Source organism: Plecotus auritus, assembly GCF_963455305.1.
Source record: "Plecotus auritus genome assembly, chromosome: 7".
NCBI lineage: Eukaryota > Metazoa > Chordata > Mammalia > Chiroptera > Vespertilionidae > Plecotus > Plecotus auritus.
This window is the reverse complement of record NC_137774.1, coordinates 34,115,784-34,135,566: the sequence shown is the minus strand read 5'-3', so window position 1 is coordinate 34,135,566 and position 19,783 is coordinate 34,115,784. Positions and strand designations below refer to the sequence as shown.

The 19,783-nt window shown below is 46.7% G+C and overlaps 1 protein-coding gene across 1 annotated transcript; it reads right to left on the bottom strand.

Moving 5' to 3' along the window:
* Nucleotides 1-7,899: 7,899 nt before the first annotated feature.
* ERAL1 (Era like 12S mitochondrial rRNA chaperone 1) lies at nucleotides 7,900-12,063 on the bottom strand. Its single transcript, XM_080680892.1, has 10 exons — nucleotides 11,755-12,063; nucleotides 10,697-10,824; nucleotides 10,504-10,581; nucleotides 10,047-10,093; nucleotides 9,824-9,885; nucleotides 9,545-9,657; nucleotides 9,205-9,453; nucleotides 8,920-9,069; nucleotides 8,722-8,802; nucleotides 7,900-8,609 (listed from the first exon to the last, which is right to left on the bottom strand). Exons 1-10 carry the CDS (start codon nucleotides 12,041-12,043, stop codon nucleotides 8,442-8,444), a joined length of 1,365 nt encoding a protein of 454 aa, XP_080537018.1. The 5' UTR covers nucleotides 12,044-12,063; the 3' UTR covers nucleotides 7,900-8,441.
* Nucleotides 12,064-19,783: the final 7,720 nt, after the last annotated feature.

Genomic DNA, 19,783 nt, shown 5'->3' with positions numbered 1-19,783 from the left:
CACCCCCCACTGAGGACGTGCCCACAACCAAGGTACATGCCCTTGACCGGAATCGAACCTGGGACCCTTCAGTCCGCAGGCCGACGCTCTATCCACTGAGCCAAACCGGTTTCGGCAAAAGCAAGAACTCTTAAGGCACAACCCCTGAACCAGAAAGGCTGAGGCTCGCTCTGCTGGTTCAAGCCAAAGATGGCCTGGGATTCCAGGGCATGTGAGCTCCATGTGAGGGCCTGGCTCACAAGCTGCAGGAAGTTAGAGGAAAGAGAGGGGGTTGTTGTTTGGTTGGAGTTGGCCAAGAGCAGTTTGTGGAAAAGGTTTTAAAAGGAGTCAGACAGGTGGGAGGACGCAAGGCAGTGGAAGCAAGGATGGAATTCTTGCATCCTGCAGTAGCTCCCCACACTTTCTTTCATTGACTCTTCCCAAGGATCTTGTGATTTTGCCATCCCCATTTGAGAGTGAGGAAACTGAGACTAAGAGAGATGGAGTAAACAATACACTCAGAAGCACATTACTGGTAAGTAGCAAAACTCAGGTCTGATTCCATTGCCTCTGAAACAAAGGCCCCACAGAGCCCTGGCTGGTTTTGCTCAGTGGTTAGAGTGTCGGCCCACAGACTGAAGGGTTGTGGATTTGATTTCGATCAAGGGCATGTAACTCAACTGCAGGCAACCAATTGATGTGTTGATGTGTTTCTCTCACATTATGTTTCTGTGTTTCCCCCTTCCTTCCACTCCCTAAAAATCAATGGAGAAGGTATCCTCAGGTGAGGATTGACTAAAAACTAATTAAAAGCCCCTCAGAGACACACACACAAAATCAACTTCATTCAGAGCAGGTCTGTGCACAGAACCTGCGGTGGAGAGTCTGGAGAGTAGAGCTGTGGTGCTGCCTCTTTTTCTTTCTTTCTTTTTTCAAAATATATTTTTATTGATTTCAGAGAGGAAGGGAAAGAGAGAAAGAAAGAAAGAGAGAGAGAAACATCAATGATGAGAGAGAATCATTGATCAGCTGCCTCCTGCACACCCCACACTTTGGAGACTGATGGACATTGGCAAAGCCCCCAAGGGCCCCACTGCATCCGGGTTCATTGCTCAACATGTGCACTTGCTCATGGGGCCAAAAGGCATAGAGAGTGTTAAAGCACTTGAGCACATGTTGCCCCTGTCTGCAGGGTTGGCATCTATTCAATGTAAGGCATCCTCTGAGCACCTCCCAGAATAAAGCCCACGAAGGGTGCTGGAGCCACAGAAAGTAATCAGACAAGGTGTAGCTCATGGAGTATTAGAGACAAATAAGGACCGGTGAATTCTCACAGGGTAATGAGGAAAACAGAGCAGGTCAAAGTCTGGATACAGAGGGGCAAGTATCAGGGCAGGTTAGAAGCTTCATAGACTGGACATGATGAAACAAAAATGGGGATAAAGCTGGGATAAAAGGCAATCACCAGCAGTTGTCTCTGACAAACCCCCTAGATCTCAAGCTCCCATCTATCGCCTGGGAGGAAAAGATTAGAACAGTTTTCCAGCTTTTCTTTTTCCACACCTCTTAAGCTGCTAGGACCTGGCTCTTGTTTCGGGACTCCTGTATCTAAAGCAAAACAGGAGAGCAAGAACCTCCCAGAACTTCTCAAAGTCCGCAGTTCCAGGATGAGTTTTGCTGCTGATTGGGCTATGAGTGAGACATTGAATATTATTTAGCCTTTTTCATGTTTGCCAACTTCACGAAACTTAATAAAGCAACCAAGAAGAAATTAAGAGTAATTTTATTATAATAAAAACAAACAAAATGGAGGCATGCCCTTCCTCTCGGGAGTATGCCTGCCTTTCCCTTCCCTTTCTTTCTCCCCCAGGAGCACTACTTTCGCCGTTCTCTCTCCTAAGCTCCAAAGGCTCTCTTTTGCCTCTGTAACTTGTTTCCTGAGCCCATTTCTTACAGAGAGGAAGGAAGAGGGATAGAGAGTTAGAAACATCGATGAGAGAGAAACATCAGTCAGCTGCCTCCTGCACACCCCCTACTGGGGACGTGCCCGCAACCAAGGTACATGCCCTTGACCGGAATCGAACCTGGGACCTTTCAGTCCGCAGGCTGATGCTCTATCCACTAAGCCAAACCGGTTTCGGCAAGAGCCCAATTCTTCTCGGGCTCACTTTTACTACCTCTGTGACTTTCTAAATGAACTTTTTCTTATCATTTGGGGGGGGGGGGAAAGAGTAATTTTACTCAACCAATAGGAAATTAGGAGTAATTTTACTAGCTTAACCTATTCTTTTTTTTTTTTTAATATATTTTATTGATATTTTACAGAGAGGAAGGGAGAGGGATAGAGAGTTAGAAACATCGATGAGAGAGAAACATCGATCAGCTGCCTCCCGCACACCCCCCACTGGGGATGTGCCCGCAACCAAGGTACATGCCCTTGACCGGAATCGAACCCGGGACCCTTCAGTCCGCAGGCCGACGCTCTATCCACTGAGCCAAACCGGTTTTGGCTTAACCTATTCTTTTTAAAAAATATTTTTTTATTGATTTTCGAGAGGAAGGGAGCCATGCCTCACCCTGGGGATTGAGCCCACAACCCGGGCATGTGCCCTTAACCGGAATTGAACCTGGGCCCTTTCAGTTTGCAGGCCGACGCTCTATCCACTGAGCCAAACTATTTTTTTTTCTTTTTCTTTAAATACATTTTATTGATATTTTACAGAGAGGAAGGGAGAGGGATAGAGAGTTAGAAACATCGATGAGAGAGAAACATCGATCAGCTGCCTCCTGCACACCTCCTACTGGGGATGTGCCCGCAACCAAGGTACATGCCCTTGACTGGAATCAAACCTGGGACCCTTCAGTCCGCAAGCCGACACTCTATCCACTGAACCAAACCGGCCAGGGCTGAACATATCTTTTTTAATGAGCATCACCATGTGTTGTGTGTCTATGTGGGCATCATACATGTGTTTTACACATTAAGTGTGTGTCTGTGTATCTGTGGGCATATGCTGTTGCCTTCCTGTTCCTCTTAGGGACCTAGGTTCCCTGATGCTGAGAGGTAGAGGGAACACTGAAGCATTGAATGATTCTTTCCCCTTCAGTTTCTTCTTCTATATAAACGAGGGACTTGAACTCCATGATTTTGAAGGACTCTAACTTCATCACTTGCCACATAGTTTAAGGACTTCATTCAAAAGCCTGGTGGATTTTGCTCAGTGGTTAGAGCATTGGCTCATTGACCGAAGGGTTGCAGGTTCAATTCCTGGTCCAGGGCACATACCTGGGTTGTAGGTTCGATCCCCAGCCCTGGTCAGCAGGAGGAAACCCCCACTGTGTCTCTCTCCCATTCAAGTTTCTCTCTCTCTCTCTCTGTCTTCCTTTCTCCCTCCCTTCTACTCTCTAAAACAGCAGTCGCCAACCTTTTGGACCTCACGGGCCAGCAGTGGTCTGTGGACCACCGGTTGGCAACCGCTGCTCTAAAAATCAATAGAAATTATATTCTTGGGTGAGGATTTAAAAAAAGTCTAAATAAGAGTCAAGGACTAAAAGTTGCAATGGAAAGGACTAGAATTAGACTTGAGAAGGATAAGGTCCCAGACTAGTCCACCCTGGCCTCAGGAGAGTCATGCAGCTCCTAGTCTGAAGTAAAAGCTCTTAGATTGCAAGGCTGAACCCAAGGTCCCCACCCCTATGCTAGGCACGCAAAGGGTAGAGGCTCCACATGACTTGGAGAAAGGAAGGACTCCCATCCTAACCCCCCTTAGGGCTCTAAGGAGGCACAGGGATTAGAAAGCAGCCATCAGGAGATGGCGGGAAGTGTCCTCAGGTCCTACTGTGGCCCCTACTGGCTCTTGATAAGCAGAAAAGCCCCCACCCTGATAACCACAAGTCTGCTTATCAGGGCCCCCAGACCACCCCACCCAGGCTCACTCTCCTCCAGTCCACACCCTGATCACAGCCCCTCCACCCCAGCCAGGGGCCACAGCCACAGACCTCTGGTTGGCTGAGATATTGTTCTTCTCTACCGCCAGGACCCCTGGGTTCTGTCCATGCTCACCTTTGGAGGTCAAGCAGAAGCTAGACAGTGAATGACATAAAGTTTAGCCCTAATGCATGAAGCCTTTACTCTGGTAAAGGAGCTTGAACTATCTGTGGAGTCTCTGAGTAGGAGGGGTCACAGGACAAGAAAGGGGGTCACAGGGAGGCAAGAATAGACATAGTTCCTCACTTGGTTAGAGCACCTGGGTTTACAAAGGTTTCTCACACTTATTTCTCAATTAATTCTTACAACTTAGTGAAGTGGCACTTTGCCCCCAGTCACATGCTCATGAGAGAGAAAAGGAGGGAAGAAAACTGACATTGGTTCTCTACATGGTAGGCTCTGATCTGGTTTTGAAATGAATGCTGTTAAAAAAAAAAAAATTCAACCAAGTAAATGTGAAGGTCCAGTTGGCTTTAAGGGATTCATGAATCCCATCTAGCAACTAGAAAGGCTCTCTAAGGGATTGTACAAAATAAAAGGTTTTTATAGGAAGAAGAGTAGAGCAAGGGAGCTAGTAACAAAGGAATATTTGGGGGCCTTGACTTTTTGGGGGGGAAGGGAGAATGAGAAGGGGTTTTATCATGCAGATTGCCTCTTCTTTCCATGGGGGATGGAGAGGGCTCACATGACAGATTACCTTACTAATGCATGACCAGGAAATTCCAGACTGATTATTATATTTCTGGGAAAGGTCGAAACTTCAATTATATCAGCTAATCTAGGTTTGCTATCATGGGCTTTTAGCACAGTGACATCATTTTGGGCTGGTGATTTTCTCTAAACAGTGCTCATATCAGCCTGGCAATCATGAGGTGGGTATGGATAGCTCCCATTTTATATTTGAGGAAACTGAAGCTGAGGGAACTTGGTCCAAAGTCACAGAGATGGGTGCAGTAGAGTTGGAACTGTCACTCAAGGCCTGTTACCTCTAAACCTGGGCTCTCTCAATGGCCTTGACCTGCTTTCAAGAATATTTCATGTACCCTGGCCGGGTGGCTCAGTTGACTGGAGTGCTGTCCTGTGCACCAAAAAGTTATGGGCTCAATTCCCAGTCAGGGCACATACCTAGGTTGTGGTTTCAATCCCCATTTGGGCTGTGTATGGGAGGCAACTGATAGATGTTTCTCACATCCATATTTCTCTCTCTCTCCCTCTTCCTCTCTAAAAATCAGTAAGAAAACATATCCTCGGGTGAGGATTGTAAAAAAAATAAATAAACAAATAAGAATCTTCTAGCCTGGCTGAGGTGTCTCAGTGGTTGGGCATCGATCTATGAACCAGGAGGTCACGGTTTGATTCCCGGTCAGGGCACATGCCCAGGTTGCAGGCCCAATCCCCAGTGAGGGTGTGCAGGAGGCAATCAATGATTCTCTCTCATCATTGGTGTTTCTATCTCTCTCTCCCTCTCTGAAATCAATAAGAATAATTTAAATTAAAAAAGAATATTCTATAAGCTTTCAGATGTTCAACAACAGGCCTCACCTGTGGCCTTCAGTGACCCTGTGGGAAGAGGGTGAAGTAGGAATTAACTTGCTTGAACCCCTTCTGTGGGCTGGCACTAGCATTGTGTTAAGTGTTTTACTAGTAGCTAATCACCTGCTCTCTGTGAACTGGGGACTGTTATTATTGCTATTTACAAAGGAGAACAGGGACAGTCCAAGAGAGAAAATGACTTGCCTGAGAGAGCAACACCTTAGTCCATCTGCCTTCCCAGGTCAAAGTCTCTCTTCTCCCCCACATTACATTGGGTTCAGTTCCATGTCAGTCATTTGACATGAATGTCTAGTCCCTACTCTGTGGTAGAGATACATTAGTGAATAAATAAGACCCTCATAATTATTTACTTAATGCAAATAATCATACAAATAAATGAGCCCATAACTGGGGGATTTAACTAACCAGTGAAGACTTCCCTGAAGAGGTGACCCTTAGACATCTGAAGTGGGAATAGGAGCTAACTAGACAAGAAAGGAGGGAAGATCATGCCAACCAGGGAAAAACATGCATCAAGGTTCTGTGGCATCAGCCAAAACCGGTTTGGCTCAGTGGATAGAGTGTCAGCCTGCGGACTGAAGGGTCCCGGGTTCGATTCCGGTCAGGGGCATGTAACTTGGTTGCGGGCACATCCCCAGTAGGAGGTGTGCAAGAGGCAGCTGATCGATGTTTCTCTCTCATCGATGTTTCTGACTATCTATCCCTCTTCCTTCCTCTCTGTAAAAAAATCAATAAAATATATTAAAAAAAAACAAACAAACAAGGTTCTGTGGCATCAGGAACTAGAACACCTCCAAGGAACCAGAAGGTTGGGTCTCTCCTCCCACTCCCCATCCTGGCCTCATCTTCCCCTGCAGAGAAGGAGTGTAACTGCCTCCTAGAACACAGACCAGATTGTCTAGGATAGGAAAAATGGAAGAAGCAGATGTGTGTCCCCCAAGAATTGGGTCTAATAGAAGCCTTGCTTTGAGGAGTCTCTACCCCGGGAGTCTCATCTTCCCCAGAGGCAGAGAACCAAATACTGTCAGGCTCCTACTCTAAGTGCCTTGATCTTGGAAGAACAGACCCCTTATGTGGGCTCTCACAAGAGTTTGGGATTCAGCTGCCTTCAAATTTCCCAGCAGGGCACATACCTAGAGGACCTTGCCATGGCAGAGGTGGGCAAGGGGTCTGCCTGCCTAGGTCTGGCCTCCTTGGGCTCAGCATAAAAGTAGACAGGGACCTAGGGACTGAAATTTAGGCCAGAGCATGTCCCAGGAATCTAGAGATCCAGCTGTAAGGACCCTCCCTACCTTACAGAGATTCAACTAACAGTCCCATAAAAAAACAAAACTAAACTAAAAACCTCCACCAGCAATTCTAATAAGCCCTGAAAAATGGGGTGAGGCTGTTCTTTCTCCTCCCTGGCCCAGCAGATAGATGACTAGCTTTATGGGATGAGAGTAAAGAGTGGATCCTAGGCTTAGCAAGGTCCATAAGAATATGTGAGAAAGGGCGTAATATGGAGAGGGGCCAGTGTCCTTCCTTCCAAGGTGTTCAGCAGGGAAAGGGTTAAGAGGCAGGGCCTTCCCCAGGGCAAAGTGCCCCACCCAGGGGAGGGGCCAGTAGATTAAAAGGCAAGCACTTGGAGTAGAGGCAGGGACAGGGTGTCTCTTCCTCTCCAGCCTGCAGTTCCTGCTCTAGGTAAGTGCCCCTCCTTTGGGTCTGTGTGTTGGTCTGACCAGAGGCAACCTTCTGTCTCAGACTTAACGCTGGTGCTGGGTCCCTAAGGCGATCTCAGTTAAGTCCTTGCCCTGCAGAATTCCCTGGGCCAGTGCCCTTCCCCATACCCACATGGGAAGCTCTTGACTACAGAATCAAAATGCTAGGCGAGGAGCTGTGGAGCAAGAACAGGGGAGCTCTGAGTGTCCTGACCTGTCCTGCTCTACCCCCAGGCCCTGACTTCCCCTGCTGCAGCGCTCTCTAAGCCATGCTTCCTGTGACCCCTGCAGGGCCCTGGCTGGGATATCATCATATACTGTAAGTTTGCAATGAGACACTACAGTATAGATGATGTACTAGTCCGGGCACCCTCAGCTCTGGAGCCTGATGAGAAGGGCAGAGGATGCTACAAGCCCATCTCGCTTACCCATCAGCCTGTCACAGCCTGCCTACGGACAGGGCACTTGGGAATGGCGAGGAAACCGTTACCATTACTGAGTTTAGTAATGGTAACGGTTCTCTTGCTGCACCCAGAAAACGTGCCAAGAAGAGACCTCAGAACCCTGGAGCAGACGACTGGAAGGGAGGGAGACTCCAGCTCAGACAACAGGGTGGGGGTGAGGGAATGGGTAAGTTTTCTCTTTTCTGTTCTAAAAAAATAAAGGTGAGAAGCAGAATGCTTGTCTTTTAACTTTATTAGCATCCAAGAATGGGGAGAATGATGGGGTGGCAGGTAACAAGGACTTGGGGGGGAACAGGTGGGAGGCACTATCTCACTCAGGACACATGGGTCCTAATGTGACTTCAAGGTGGAGGATCTGAGAGGGGAGGAAAAAGATCTCCTTTCTGGGGGGTGGGGGCAGCTGGGGAGAGGTCAATGGGGGAAAAAGGAGACTTATGTAATACTTTTAACGATAAAGAATTAAAAAAAAAAAAAGATCTCTCTGCTAACCACTGGCAACTCAGGGAGAAACTCTGGGCCCAATGACAGGAGGAAGCAGGTGGCACTGCTCCTACCAACGGGCCAACTTCTAGACCAAAGTACCTGTGTCCCCAGTGAGAGGAATTACCTGGGGACTGAGCTAAGATAGGTTCCTTCCTCCAACACAAGACATGGCTGGGCAGGGGCTGCGCAGACTAGGCCAGCCAGAGTTAGCCAGTCAGTCAGTATCCATGCCCCTCACTAGTCTCTGCAGGTTCCAGGCAGGGACAATTCTGGTCAGTAGCTCCTGCCAGAAGCATGGGCTGCGATAGCAGAGGGTGGTCCATCGAAGAGCTTCACAGAGAGGCGTAGCTGAACATCACAGAGAAAGATGTTCATGAGGTCTCGGCCCGCCTCATCTGCAATCCGGGAGATCAGGCTCCCCTTTGGACCAATCAGGATCCTCTGAGGGTGGAATAAAAGAGAGGAACTGAGCCTGCTCTCAGGGCTCCCAATCAGGGAGAGAACCCCTGCCTAATAGAGCCTTACTCTCTCCTCCAAGCCCAGCCCTGCTTACCACATGTGATTCTTTGGGCACCAGAAGCCTCTGTACGATCACCAGCTGCCCACTTGGCCCTTCCTCCCACACAATTGTTTTCTGCACAAGGAAACATTAGTCAGACGGGTCCATACCCCTACCTCTCTGGGACCCAGCTGTCCTGCTCTGAGTGTGCAGCTGGTGGAGAGCCCCCAGAGCCTTTCACCGGGCCTGTACCTGCTGCACACTGTAGGGCATCTCCTGGGGCAGGTGCTCTAGGAGTTTCTCTCGGATGATGTTGGAGCAGATCTCCTCAGGTGTCTGGCTAGTGAGGACTTCACTATGGAACTCCCAGGGCCCTGGCCGGGCCTGTGCCAGGAGGTATTGCTGTGGGTACAGAGGGAGTAGGTGAGCATCTCAGTTCCAACCAGGACTTTCCTATTCACTCTCACTTCCAATAGGAACTCTGAGGCTTGTCTTCACATGGTGGAAGCCAAAGGCCAGGCTATGGCCACGACTGACCTTTAGTATTTTCACATCCTCCTGGCTTAGGGCTGACAACATGAAGATCTCTTGGAAGTGGGGCCAGCCAATCTGCCGAGGGCCTCTAACAGACTGTGTGTTTGGGTTCTTAGCTGCTGGGCTGGGGCAATTGATGCCTGGCTGTGACCCGAAGGCCTGCCTTATCTTGAGCTTCTTGCCATTGACCACCCCTTCAGCGAGGGCTGCCGTGAGCTCCAGGAGAACTGATTTCTGCTTTAGGCAATCTACCTGGGCATGGGGGATGAGCAGAGGGTGTGTGGTCAGCCAGGTGGGGGCCTTGAAGGAAAATAAACCTCTTCCTCAGATATGTGGTGCTCACCTTGTTCATGACAAGGATGCTGGGGACTTGGGAGAACTGGGTCAAGCACTGGAGCACTTGGGGGCTGAGCTGGTTCCGAGTCCACTTGTCAGAGACATCCACAAGAACAATAACTGGAAGAAGTTGGAAGGGTGGGGAGAACAAAGATATGACCACTCTTTCCCTCATCCCCCAAAACTTCCAATGCATGAGCTCTGGCCAACCCCATCTCCCAAACTATCAGGAATGAGAGGCCACAACAGTGAAAACTGGGCTTCAGATTCCCATCTTGAGCCTAACCCAGATCAGCAGATTCCATGCTCTTCCATGGATCTTCCAACAAAGAGAGCTCCAGATTGTGCCTGAGAGACAAACATATATAAGTCAGGAAGGGCCTTATGACTGATTTACTCCTGATGAGGGATGGGGTGTGATAAGGGGGTTTTCCAGCCCCTATGATGGAATTTCCCCACCCACTCTTCAATACATTTCCCGCTATAACTCTTGTTTCCATAACAATTACCTTTTTTTTTCAACAGGGCTGATCAGGCCAGGTGTGTCAAGTAGAATCTAAAATCAGAAAAGAAGGTTTCTCAGACCCCCTGCCCTGAGGAGGAAATATTATTATTTGGAGTGAGAGAAAGGCCACCCTTGATGTCAGGAGCCTGCTTCCCCTACCTCCTGCCCCCCACTTCTTGGCCAAGCTGACTAGATATTTACCCTCTAACTTTGCTGAAATTGTAGATGGGATCCAGGAAGATGATGACTGTGATTATACAGAAGATTAGTAGGCAGTAAAGAGAAAATGAGACCTTTCTGACTACATGCCAGAGGGGAAAGGTACAGAGAGAACTGCTCCAGACCTTAATGAAGAGGAGACCCTTTTCACTCACAGAAGTGAGTCTAAACATCATTTTTTCAGGTCTAACACTAAGGGAGGCCCTTTTAGCTTCACCCTTTGTCCTGTTGCAGGTACCCACCACCTGAGCCTCTTCCTCAGTGATGACCCCCAGAGCCTGGCAGCGAGTAGTGTGAACCTTCTTGGAGACAGGAAACACCTGGACAGAAACAAAGAAGTTTCAAGTGAGGTCCCAGGTCCCTTTAAAACAATACATGGAGAGATGAAAAGTAGGGGCGGGGGGAAGAAGAGGGGGTGTCAAGGATGTAGCATACTTTTCGGCCCAGCAGCTGGTTGGAGAGTGTTGACTTTCCTGCATTCGGGGCACCCAGAATGGCCACTCTTAGGACACGGGGATTCGCAGGCATGTTGGGAGGATGAGCCAAGAGGAGATTCTGCTCATCTGTATGTGGGGGCAGGAGGGGAGTGAGAGAGAGTACAATCTGGATCCTGTCAGGCACAAAGTCCTACCCACCCACAAAGGGAGTAGGGATACAAGATTAGGTACCAGGTTGAAGCTGAGACGTGGCTTTGAGACTTTGTCCATTAATTAGTTTATATGACTTTATCAAGTCCTCTAACTTCTCTAAATTCCTTAGATTTCTCATATGTAAAATGAAGATGATATTAACGATACCTACTTCTAACCTTCTTTAGACAATTAGAAATTGTGTAAAACCACTCAGCACAATCCCTGGCACTTAATACTCAATTACTAAAAACAAACAAAACTCAGTTACTGTGTGGAACTACACTGTGTGGTTGTGCCTGTAAATATATGTACATGAGAATGCAGATAGACCAGATAAAGCCAGACTTCCCTCCAGCCCTGACAGTCACACCTTCCTAAGGGTGTGATGAAGGCTCTGAAAGCATTCTGAGTCTTTTTGTATCAGCTTCTTGTGACCTTGCATTGCAATGACCAGTTTATGTGTCCAGACTCCCTACCAGATCTAGTCTATACCACTCCCTACCAGAACAGAGGGTGCTATTTCCCAGGTGTAGTTCAGTGTCTTGCCAAGTACAGGGGGTACTTATTGGATCGAGTCAGCTTCCCACGTGGGGTCAGAGAGCTACAACTCTGCCTAGCCTGTGGTCCTTCAATCTCGTGCTTTGTGAGTGTTTCTGGTTGTGACCAGATGGGTTCCCTCTGGCTTCCAAACTCTTAGATCCCCTCTGAGATCCTTCACTGCTCCTGTCTCTCGAGGCCTTATGTTGTTTTCTATAACACAGGGCCAAAAATAATATCCCCAGATCGAGGGTTTTCCCCGATACGGTACTTTAAGTGATAAAAACCGTGACAGTCTCGGGCAAATCTATCTGAGCCCTTTACCTCTGTACATGGACACGGCGGGGACGCGAGGAGTCAACGTTAACGAACTGTCGGGCTGAGAGAGTCCGAGGAAGCGATCCAGGGCCGAGTTCGGGCCATAACGCCTAGAAGCTGAGGCCAAGAGGGGACCAGAGGAAGTGGCGCCTGCGACACAGGACACGCACCTCCGCTGACAGCCCCAAAGTGACGGGAACCGGGTCGCCCACTCCCTCGCGGCGACAGGGCCCAGCTGCCAAAACCCTAACACTGCTGGAAAGAGCGCAGCCCCGCGCCGGCCGGGGGCAGCCATTACAGCCGCAAAGCACTCCGGGAATTGACCGGGAACTCCCCTACGATTGGACAGAACGGCAAGAAGGCGAGCGAATGGAGAGAGCTACATTGGCCCACAGAGGGGAGGCACCAGCGTGGAGGGGGTGCGGGAGAACTACTCAGGAAACTGGCCGAGACCCAGAAAAGGGAAAAGTAATTATTTAGAGTGTGAGCATGATGATCGTTTTTGGAATCCTATACACATCGTCTTTTCTTTTCTGCCAGGTTTATAAAAGGCCCTTCTAGCCCAGTCTCCTGAAAGACTACATCTCCCACAAGGCCAAGCGGCAGAAATCGTTCTCTTAGCGACAGATTTCACCCAGCTGGAGAAACCCGCGCACCGAAGGAGTAGTGGTAGTGGCGAGGCAGCCGGCACTGTTCCACCGGACTCCGTAAGGGTCGTTTTAGCCCTCTCCAGTCTCAGGCTTGCAGGATCCTCTCCCGGTTCCACATGTCTAGCGGTCGGGAGCGGCCTCCGGCAGTCTTCACTTTCACTGCATGCGAGCCTCCTGTAAGGAGTGATGCGTGGGTCGGTGTTCCTGATGAGCAGCTCTCCCAATTTCCCTGCTGTAAACCTCAGCTACTATCTCCTCCCTGGAGTCCTTCCATTCTGGAGAAAAGGCAAAGGGTCTGCAAAAGGAGAAGAAGCTGTTTAGTAATCTAGGATCTCCCAGACTGCGTTAGCAGCCTGAAGAACTTGATTTACCTTGGCCGATTTGTGGCCTAAAGCCCCCTTCATCCTTTGAAGTTTCTCAATCAGACTCTTGAAATGGAGAGATAACTGTTGCGGGAATTGAAGGGGATGGGAATTCATTGAGTATATACTATATACAGGCCCTGTCAGGATTCCGGGGATACACCAATAAACAAAACAGACAAAATTCTTCCATCACTTGTATCCTGGGGGCTGTGTGTGTGTGATGTTAGTGACCTGATAGGAACAGTTCCGTAGAGTGATCTGGGTAAAAGCCTAAACAGAGTGGGTTTAAGAGAAAATGAGAGGGGAGGAATTAAGGATAGCCAGAATATATATAAAACTCTTCCCAGAGGAGCAGAGCAGAAGGGAGTGGTAACAGACGAGGGGAGAAAGGAGTAGGGTTAAGAGACAGTTTTCTTTTCTTTTTAAGATGGGCGATTTTGTTTGTTCATAGCAACGACCCAGTAGAGAGGGAAAAATTGATGATACAGGACAGAGAGGAGAGAATTATTGGAAGATGGTGAGAACCAGCTGGCTAGGCTGCTGTTGTAGGAATGGAGGCTGAGTGTCCAGAGAAGCTGAGTGACACAGGATTGACAGAGCCAGGGCAGCCAAGTACACTGATGGTTTGCACATGGCACCAGGTTCTAGCTTTCAGGCTGCCTGCTCTATTAGTGGAAGAAACAGCTTTTTGGGAACATGATATTCTGGATGTTCTTTGGGCACCCATATGCCCAAAAAGCAAGATGCCACTAAATACAATACAGCCAGCACTCAGGAAAATACGAAATCTTTCATGGACAGTAAGGTGAAATGTATTTTAGCTGAAATTAAGGTGAAGGGAAATTACAGGTTAAACAGTGAACGAAGAGTTTAATTACATAAATGCAAAATTACTCAAAGAACACATATTAAATACTACAGTTCTGGCAATAGATAGTACTATGGAAGAATCCCAGGGAAGATTAAAAAAATTAGGGGAGCCGAAACCGGTTTGGTTCAGTGGATAGAGCGTCAGCCTGCGGACAGAAAGGTCCCAGGTTCGATTCCGTCAAGGGCATGTACCTTGGTTGCAGGAACGTCCCCAGTAGGGGGTGTGCAGGAGGCAGCTGATCCATGTTTCTCTCATCGATGTTTCTAACTCTCTATCCCTCTCCCTTCCTCTCTGTAAAAAATCAATAAAATATATTTTTAAAAAATTAGGGGAAATGAGTCAAAGTGCCTTGTTAATTCTCTTCTTTCCCAGAAATTTTCCCTCAAATGATATTGTGGAAGAATTTTATATTTTGTGAGATTAGGAGAGGCTCATCAAATGAAACAGGCTGTCTGGGTTCATATCTCAGTTTGACACTTACAAGTTTAAACTTTTCAGGTGTCAGTTTCCTCATCTGTAAAATGAAGATGATAATAAAAATATATGTTCATGTGAATCTAGGATTTAACATAATATAGGCTGTTAATAAATGTTCATATGTTAAGGCTAAATGTTTTGCACCTTCAGAAACCTTTTTCCATAAATTTCTTTTCTGTATGGACAATTTATCTCTGTACTTTATTCATGTCAGCATTTTTAAAATTGCTTAATTGCTTTCATCTGAAAAGCAAAAAAACCCTCTCTGATTCCAAATCCTGTTCCAAATAGGTGTCATTTTATCTTACTAAAATAGTGCAGTGATGATAGTGGAAAGATTTAAGGGGATAGATTTGGACGGAGATGGTGCCTAAAACTCTCCTATGGCCCCCTCTTCCAACTAGATTAATCCAAAATCCTTGCATACATTGAGCCCTTATTCCTAAGGCTTCAGCCACATTAGCTTTCCATCTCTTAAATATACTAAACTCATTTCTGCCTCAGGGTCTTCAGGGTCTTTGATCTTACCAACCTCCTCATGGCCCCAGTCTGACCAAGTCACTCCCAGTCCCACTTTTTTGTCACTCAATTCAAGTGAAATTTTTTCAGCTGAGTTGAATTTTTTCAGTCCCCAATTGCCTGGTATTCTTTTTCTTGCAGGCCTTTCAATAGACTGTTCCTTACAAGATTGGTTAAATTTTCTCATAGGGCCGAAACCGGTTTGGCTCAATGGATAGAGCGTCGGCCTGCGGACTGAAGGGTCCCGGGTTCGATTCCAGTCAAGGGCATGTACCTTGGTTGCGGGCACATCCCCAGTGAGAGGTGTGCAGGAGGCAGCTGATCAATGTTTCTCTCTCATCGATGTTTCTAGCTCTCTATCCCTCTCCCTTCCTCTCTGTAAAAAATCAATAAAATATATTTAAAAAAATGTTTTCTCATAGGACCTTTCTTCCCTCCTGACAAGGCCGTTTATAATATGGTGAATAAGCACACAGGTTATTGAACCAAACATCCTAGATTTGATTCTCAGCTCCACTATTTTTTTAAAATATATTTTGATTTTTTACAGAGAGGAAGGGAGAGGGATAGAGAGTAAGAAACACCAATGAGAGAGAAACATCGATCAGTTGCCTCCTGCACACTCCCTACTGGGTATGTGCCCGCAACCAAGGTACATGCTCTTGACCGGAATCGAACCCAGGACCCTTGAGTCCGCAGGCCGTCGCTCTATCCACTGAGCCAAACCAGTTAGGGGTCAGCTCCATTATTTATTGTATGACCTGGGGAAGTAACTTCTATCTATTTCAGTTTCCTCATATTTTAAAATAGGAATAATGGGCCCTGGCCGGTTTGGCTCAGTGGATAGAGCGTCGGCCTGCGGACTCAAGGGTCCTGGGTTTGATTCCGGTCAAGAGCATGTACCTTGGTTGCGGGCACATACCTAGTAGGGAGTGTGCAGGAGGCAACTGATCGATGTTTCTCTCTCATCGATGTTTCTTACTCTCTATCCCTCTCCCTTCCTCTCTGTAAAAAAAAAAAAAATCAATAAAATATTAAAAATAAATAAATAAAATAGGGATAATGATAGTATGCTGATAGGGTTGTTATTATTACAAGAATTGATATGTGTAAAGTGCTTAGAATAGTGCTTGGCACATAGTAAATGCTATGTAAGTGTTTGCTGTTATTGTATGTCCTCTACTAGATTATAAGTTCTATGAATATAAGGAATATATATTTCACTACTGTAGTGCCTGCACTTAGACCAGTGTCTTGTACAGAGTGGGTACTCAATAGATTTTTGTTCAGTGAGTGAATAAGTTACATCTTTCTCTGGATTGGCTCTCCCTTTGTGGCATCAACATGTTTGCAGCAGTTCAGGCTATTACATCTTCTCATATCTAGTCTTAGTGGGAAAGAACAACAGACTTTCTCAGAAAGAAAATTCTCCTTGTGCATTTTTGGCTCTGTCTGGGTTATGTGCCCATCCCTGAAACAATATCTGTAACTTAGGAAATGTTATGTGCTGATTGACTTAGGTCTGGGTTCTGTGTTTATCCACATGGTCTGAAAGTGGAGTAAGGGTGGTTTCTCTGAATGATTTTCATTAGATATAGTGAATGAATGCTTGGCAGGAAAAAAAAAAACATTCCACTATTCTGCCCTTGGTAATAAATTTAATTAGGGAAATGGCTCAGGAGACTGTTATGGTTCAAATATAAGAAGATATGCTGCCCTAGCCGGTTTGGCTCAGTGGATAGAGTATTGGCCTGCGAACTGAAAGATCCCAGGTTTGATTCCGGTCAAGGGCACATGCCTGGGTTGTGGGCTCGATCCCCAGTAGGGGGTGTGCAGGAGGCAGCTGACCAGTGATTCTCTCTCATCATGGATGTTTCTATTTCTCTCTCCCTCTTCCTTCCTCTCTGAAATCAATAAAAATGTATTTTTAAAAAAAAGAAGATATGCTGTCGCCCGGCCAGTGTGACTTAGTGGTTGAACTTTGACCTATGAACAAGGAGGTCATGGTTCGATTCCCGGTCAGGGCACATGACTGGGTTGCGGGCATATCCCCAGTGTGGGGCGTGCAGGAGGCAGCCAATCAATGATTCTCTATAATGATTGATGTTCTATCTCTCCCTCTCCCTTCCTCTCTGAAATAAAATAATATTTTTTTAAAAAGAAAATAGCCCTGATGGGTTAGGCTCAGTGGATAGAGTGTCAGCCTGTGGACTGAAGGATCCGACGTTCAATTCTGGTCAGGGCACATGACTTGGTTGCGGGCATATCCCCAGTAGGGGGTGTGCAGGAGGCAGCTGATCCGTGTTTCTCTCTCATTGATGTTTCTAACTCTCTAGCCCTCTCTCTTCCTCTCAGTAAAAAATAAATTAAAAAAAATTTTTTTTAAAAGTAAGAAAATAGGCTGTCATACAGATTTCAACAGGTCTTCCTGGGGGCTGTATGTGGTGTTGAGATTGGGAAGGTATAGTTCCCAGAAGCTTCAGGGTCTGCTATGGCCTTCTTTTCAGTCATCCATTGTGCCGAGCCAGCTCAGCCAGGTTCGGTGAGCCTGAGAGGGGGCGGTGAAGGATTAAAAAAAGACAAAGGAGAACAAAGCTGGGTCTGGGTGGGACGCTGTCCTCTCTGACAGAGAGGCAGAGCCACAGCCTGTAAGCCGTCTCTATTTTATAGCCAAATTCCACCAGGCAAAGTAAGGGCATGGTTACAATGTTCTCGTGGGTTTCAAATATATTCAATTACATGCACCTGAACTCTATCAAGCCCACATCACTCAGACACGTGGGACCACATGTTTGGACCATAGGTTCAAGGTTAAAACTATAGCTTTTGGCTATAATTGTGCTGGGAGGGCTTTGCCCTCCAGGCTGGGACTTGCACATGGCAATGAGAGGACTGTGTCCTCTCATTAGTCTGAGGCTTGAACCTGTCCAAACACTGTAGCCGGTCTCCACAATCCATTCATCAGAACATAATGTCTATATTAATTCTTCCTCCTTTCTGACTTTGCAATTCCCCTAAGGTGCCAAATGTGCTCTCATTCAAAAGGGTAATATGTTGCAAGTAATGACAACTCTTCTAAGCCAGAAGCTAGCCTCTGGAATTGATCCAGAGCCATACCCACAAGATGTCCTGTCTATTGCCCATCACCCTGTGCTGTTAGCTGTTGTATTTTACTCTACATAGCCTATATAATAAAAGACTAATATGTAAATTGTTCCCTGGACCAGGAGTTCAACTGGGAGTTTGACCAGGGGGAGGAGCCAGCCAGCCAACCCCCCCCCCCCCCCCCCCCGTGAGCCCTCTCCTAGGCCTGCCGGAGCCCACTCGTGCACGAATTCATGCACTGGGCCTCTAGTGTCAAGGTATAATTGTGTAGGTGGGAGGCAATTCATACAAGAGATCTGTACCTTTTTAAAAATATATTTTTTATTGATTTCAGAGAGGAAGAGAGAGGGAGAGATAGAAACATCAATGATGAGAGAGAATTATTGATTGGCTGCCTCATGCACACCCCTTACTAGGGATCCAGCTGGCAACCCAGGCATGTGCCCTGACCTGGAATAGAACCAGTGACTTCTTGGTGCATGGGTGGACACTCAACCACTGAGCAACACTGGCCAGGAAATAAAAACATTTATAACAAAACAAAATACGCAATACCTGACTAGCTGGGGGCACTGACCTCTTTTCCCCTTAATCAGGGGTGGGGAACATCTGGCCGGCGGGCCATATAAGTCCCGTGAAACCATTTGGTCTGGCCCTGCCAAGGTGCTATCAGTGGGTTAATTAAATGTTTGACCAAATATAGCAGGTTAATTTTTAAGATGATAATTTTGTATGACCCCTGAATGATGTTATAAATATCCAAATGGCCCTTGGCAGAAAAAAGGTTCCCCACCCCTGCCTTAGATTGTCAAATAAATGACAGCAGCCAACACAACAATAACAACTCGGTGTGAATGAATCAAAATTATACCTATTTTTTTTGTCAGATTGGCAGAAAAATATATTTTTTGGTGTGCTGCGTAATTTTAATAGTTTGTGTGCTGTGAGATGAAAAAGGTTGAAAATCTCTGCTCTTGGGCCTATTCTGGCTTCTTTCCAAAATAAGGAAAACTTTCCTTAATCTTAGATTAAAAGTTCAAACATTCATCCTGGGACCAGGACTAGAAGTAGAGAGAATTTAACACCATTCACAGAAAAAAAAAGGAACTTCTTTTTTTCTTCTTAATTTTTTACCTCCTGACATTATATCTTGGTCCCTATCTTTCCAAGCTCTGAATTGTAGAGGGACACTGGGTTAGAGGTGTGATGGAAGAGTCATAGTGCTAAGGAGAGTTTAGTCTTTTTTTTTTTTTTTTTTTAATATATTTGTATTGATTTCAGAGAGGAAGGCGAGGGAAAGATAGAAACCTCAATGATGAGAATCATTGATCGGCTGCCTCCTGCAGCCCCCTACTGGGGAGAATATCAAGCCCACAACCCGGGCATATACCCTTGACTGGAATTGAGCCTGTGAGCCTTCAGTCTGCAGGCCCACATTCTATCCACTGAGCCAAACCCGCTAGGGTCAGAGCTTAGTCTTGTACTCTTCTTCCCTTGGACTGTAGTGCATTGCCTGCAGCTTTCAAATTTGTGTTGTTGAATTCCAAGGACTCAACTGAGCCTAGACTCTTGTTGGGTGATGCCAAGGCAGCACAGTTGTCTAGGGGCTGATAGTTGGGCCTCCTTCAACTAAAGATCTAGTTTTCCTTTACCAGTTTGCAAAAGGTTCAGGCTCTACAGTGAGAGCTGGAGAGTACGGGATAATTAGCCTGCAAGTCCCTCAGTAGCACATATGAGATGCCTAGAACATTTTTTCTTTTTTTTAAAAAAATATATTTTATTGATTTTTAGAGAGGAAGGGATAGAGAGATAGAAACATCAATGATGAAAGAGAATCATTGATTGGCTGCCTGCTGCATGCCTCCTACTGGGGATCAAGCCCGCAACCCAGGCATGTGCCCTTGGCCAGAATCGAACCTGGGACCCTTCAGTGCGCAGGCTGATGCTCTATCCATTGAACCAAACCAGCTAGGGCCCTAGAAAATTTTCGTCCAATAAATAGTATGTGCTTGATAACCGGACTCAACTTAGCAGTGTCCCAGTGTATT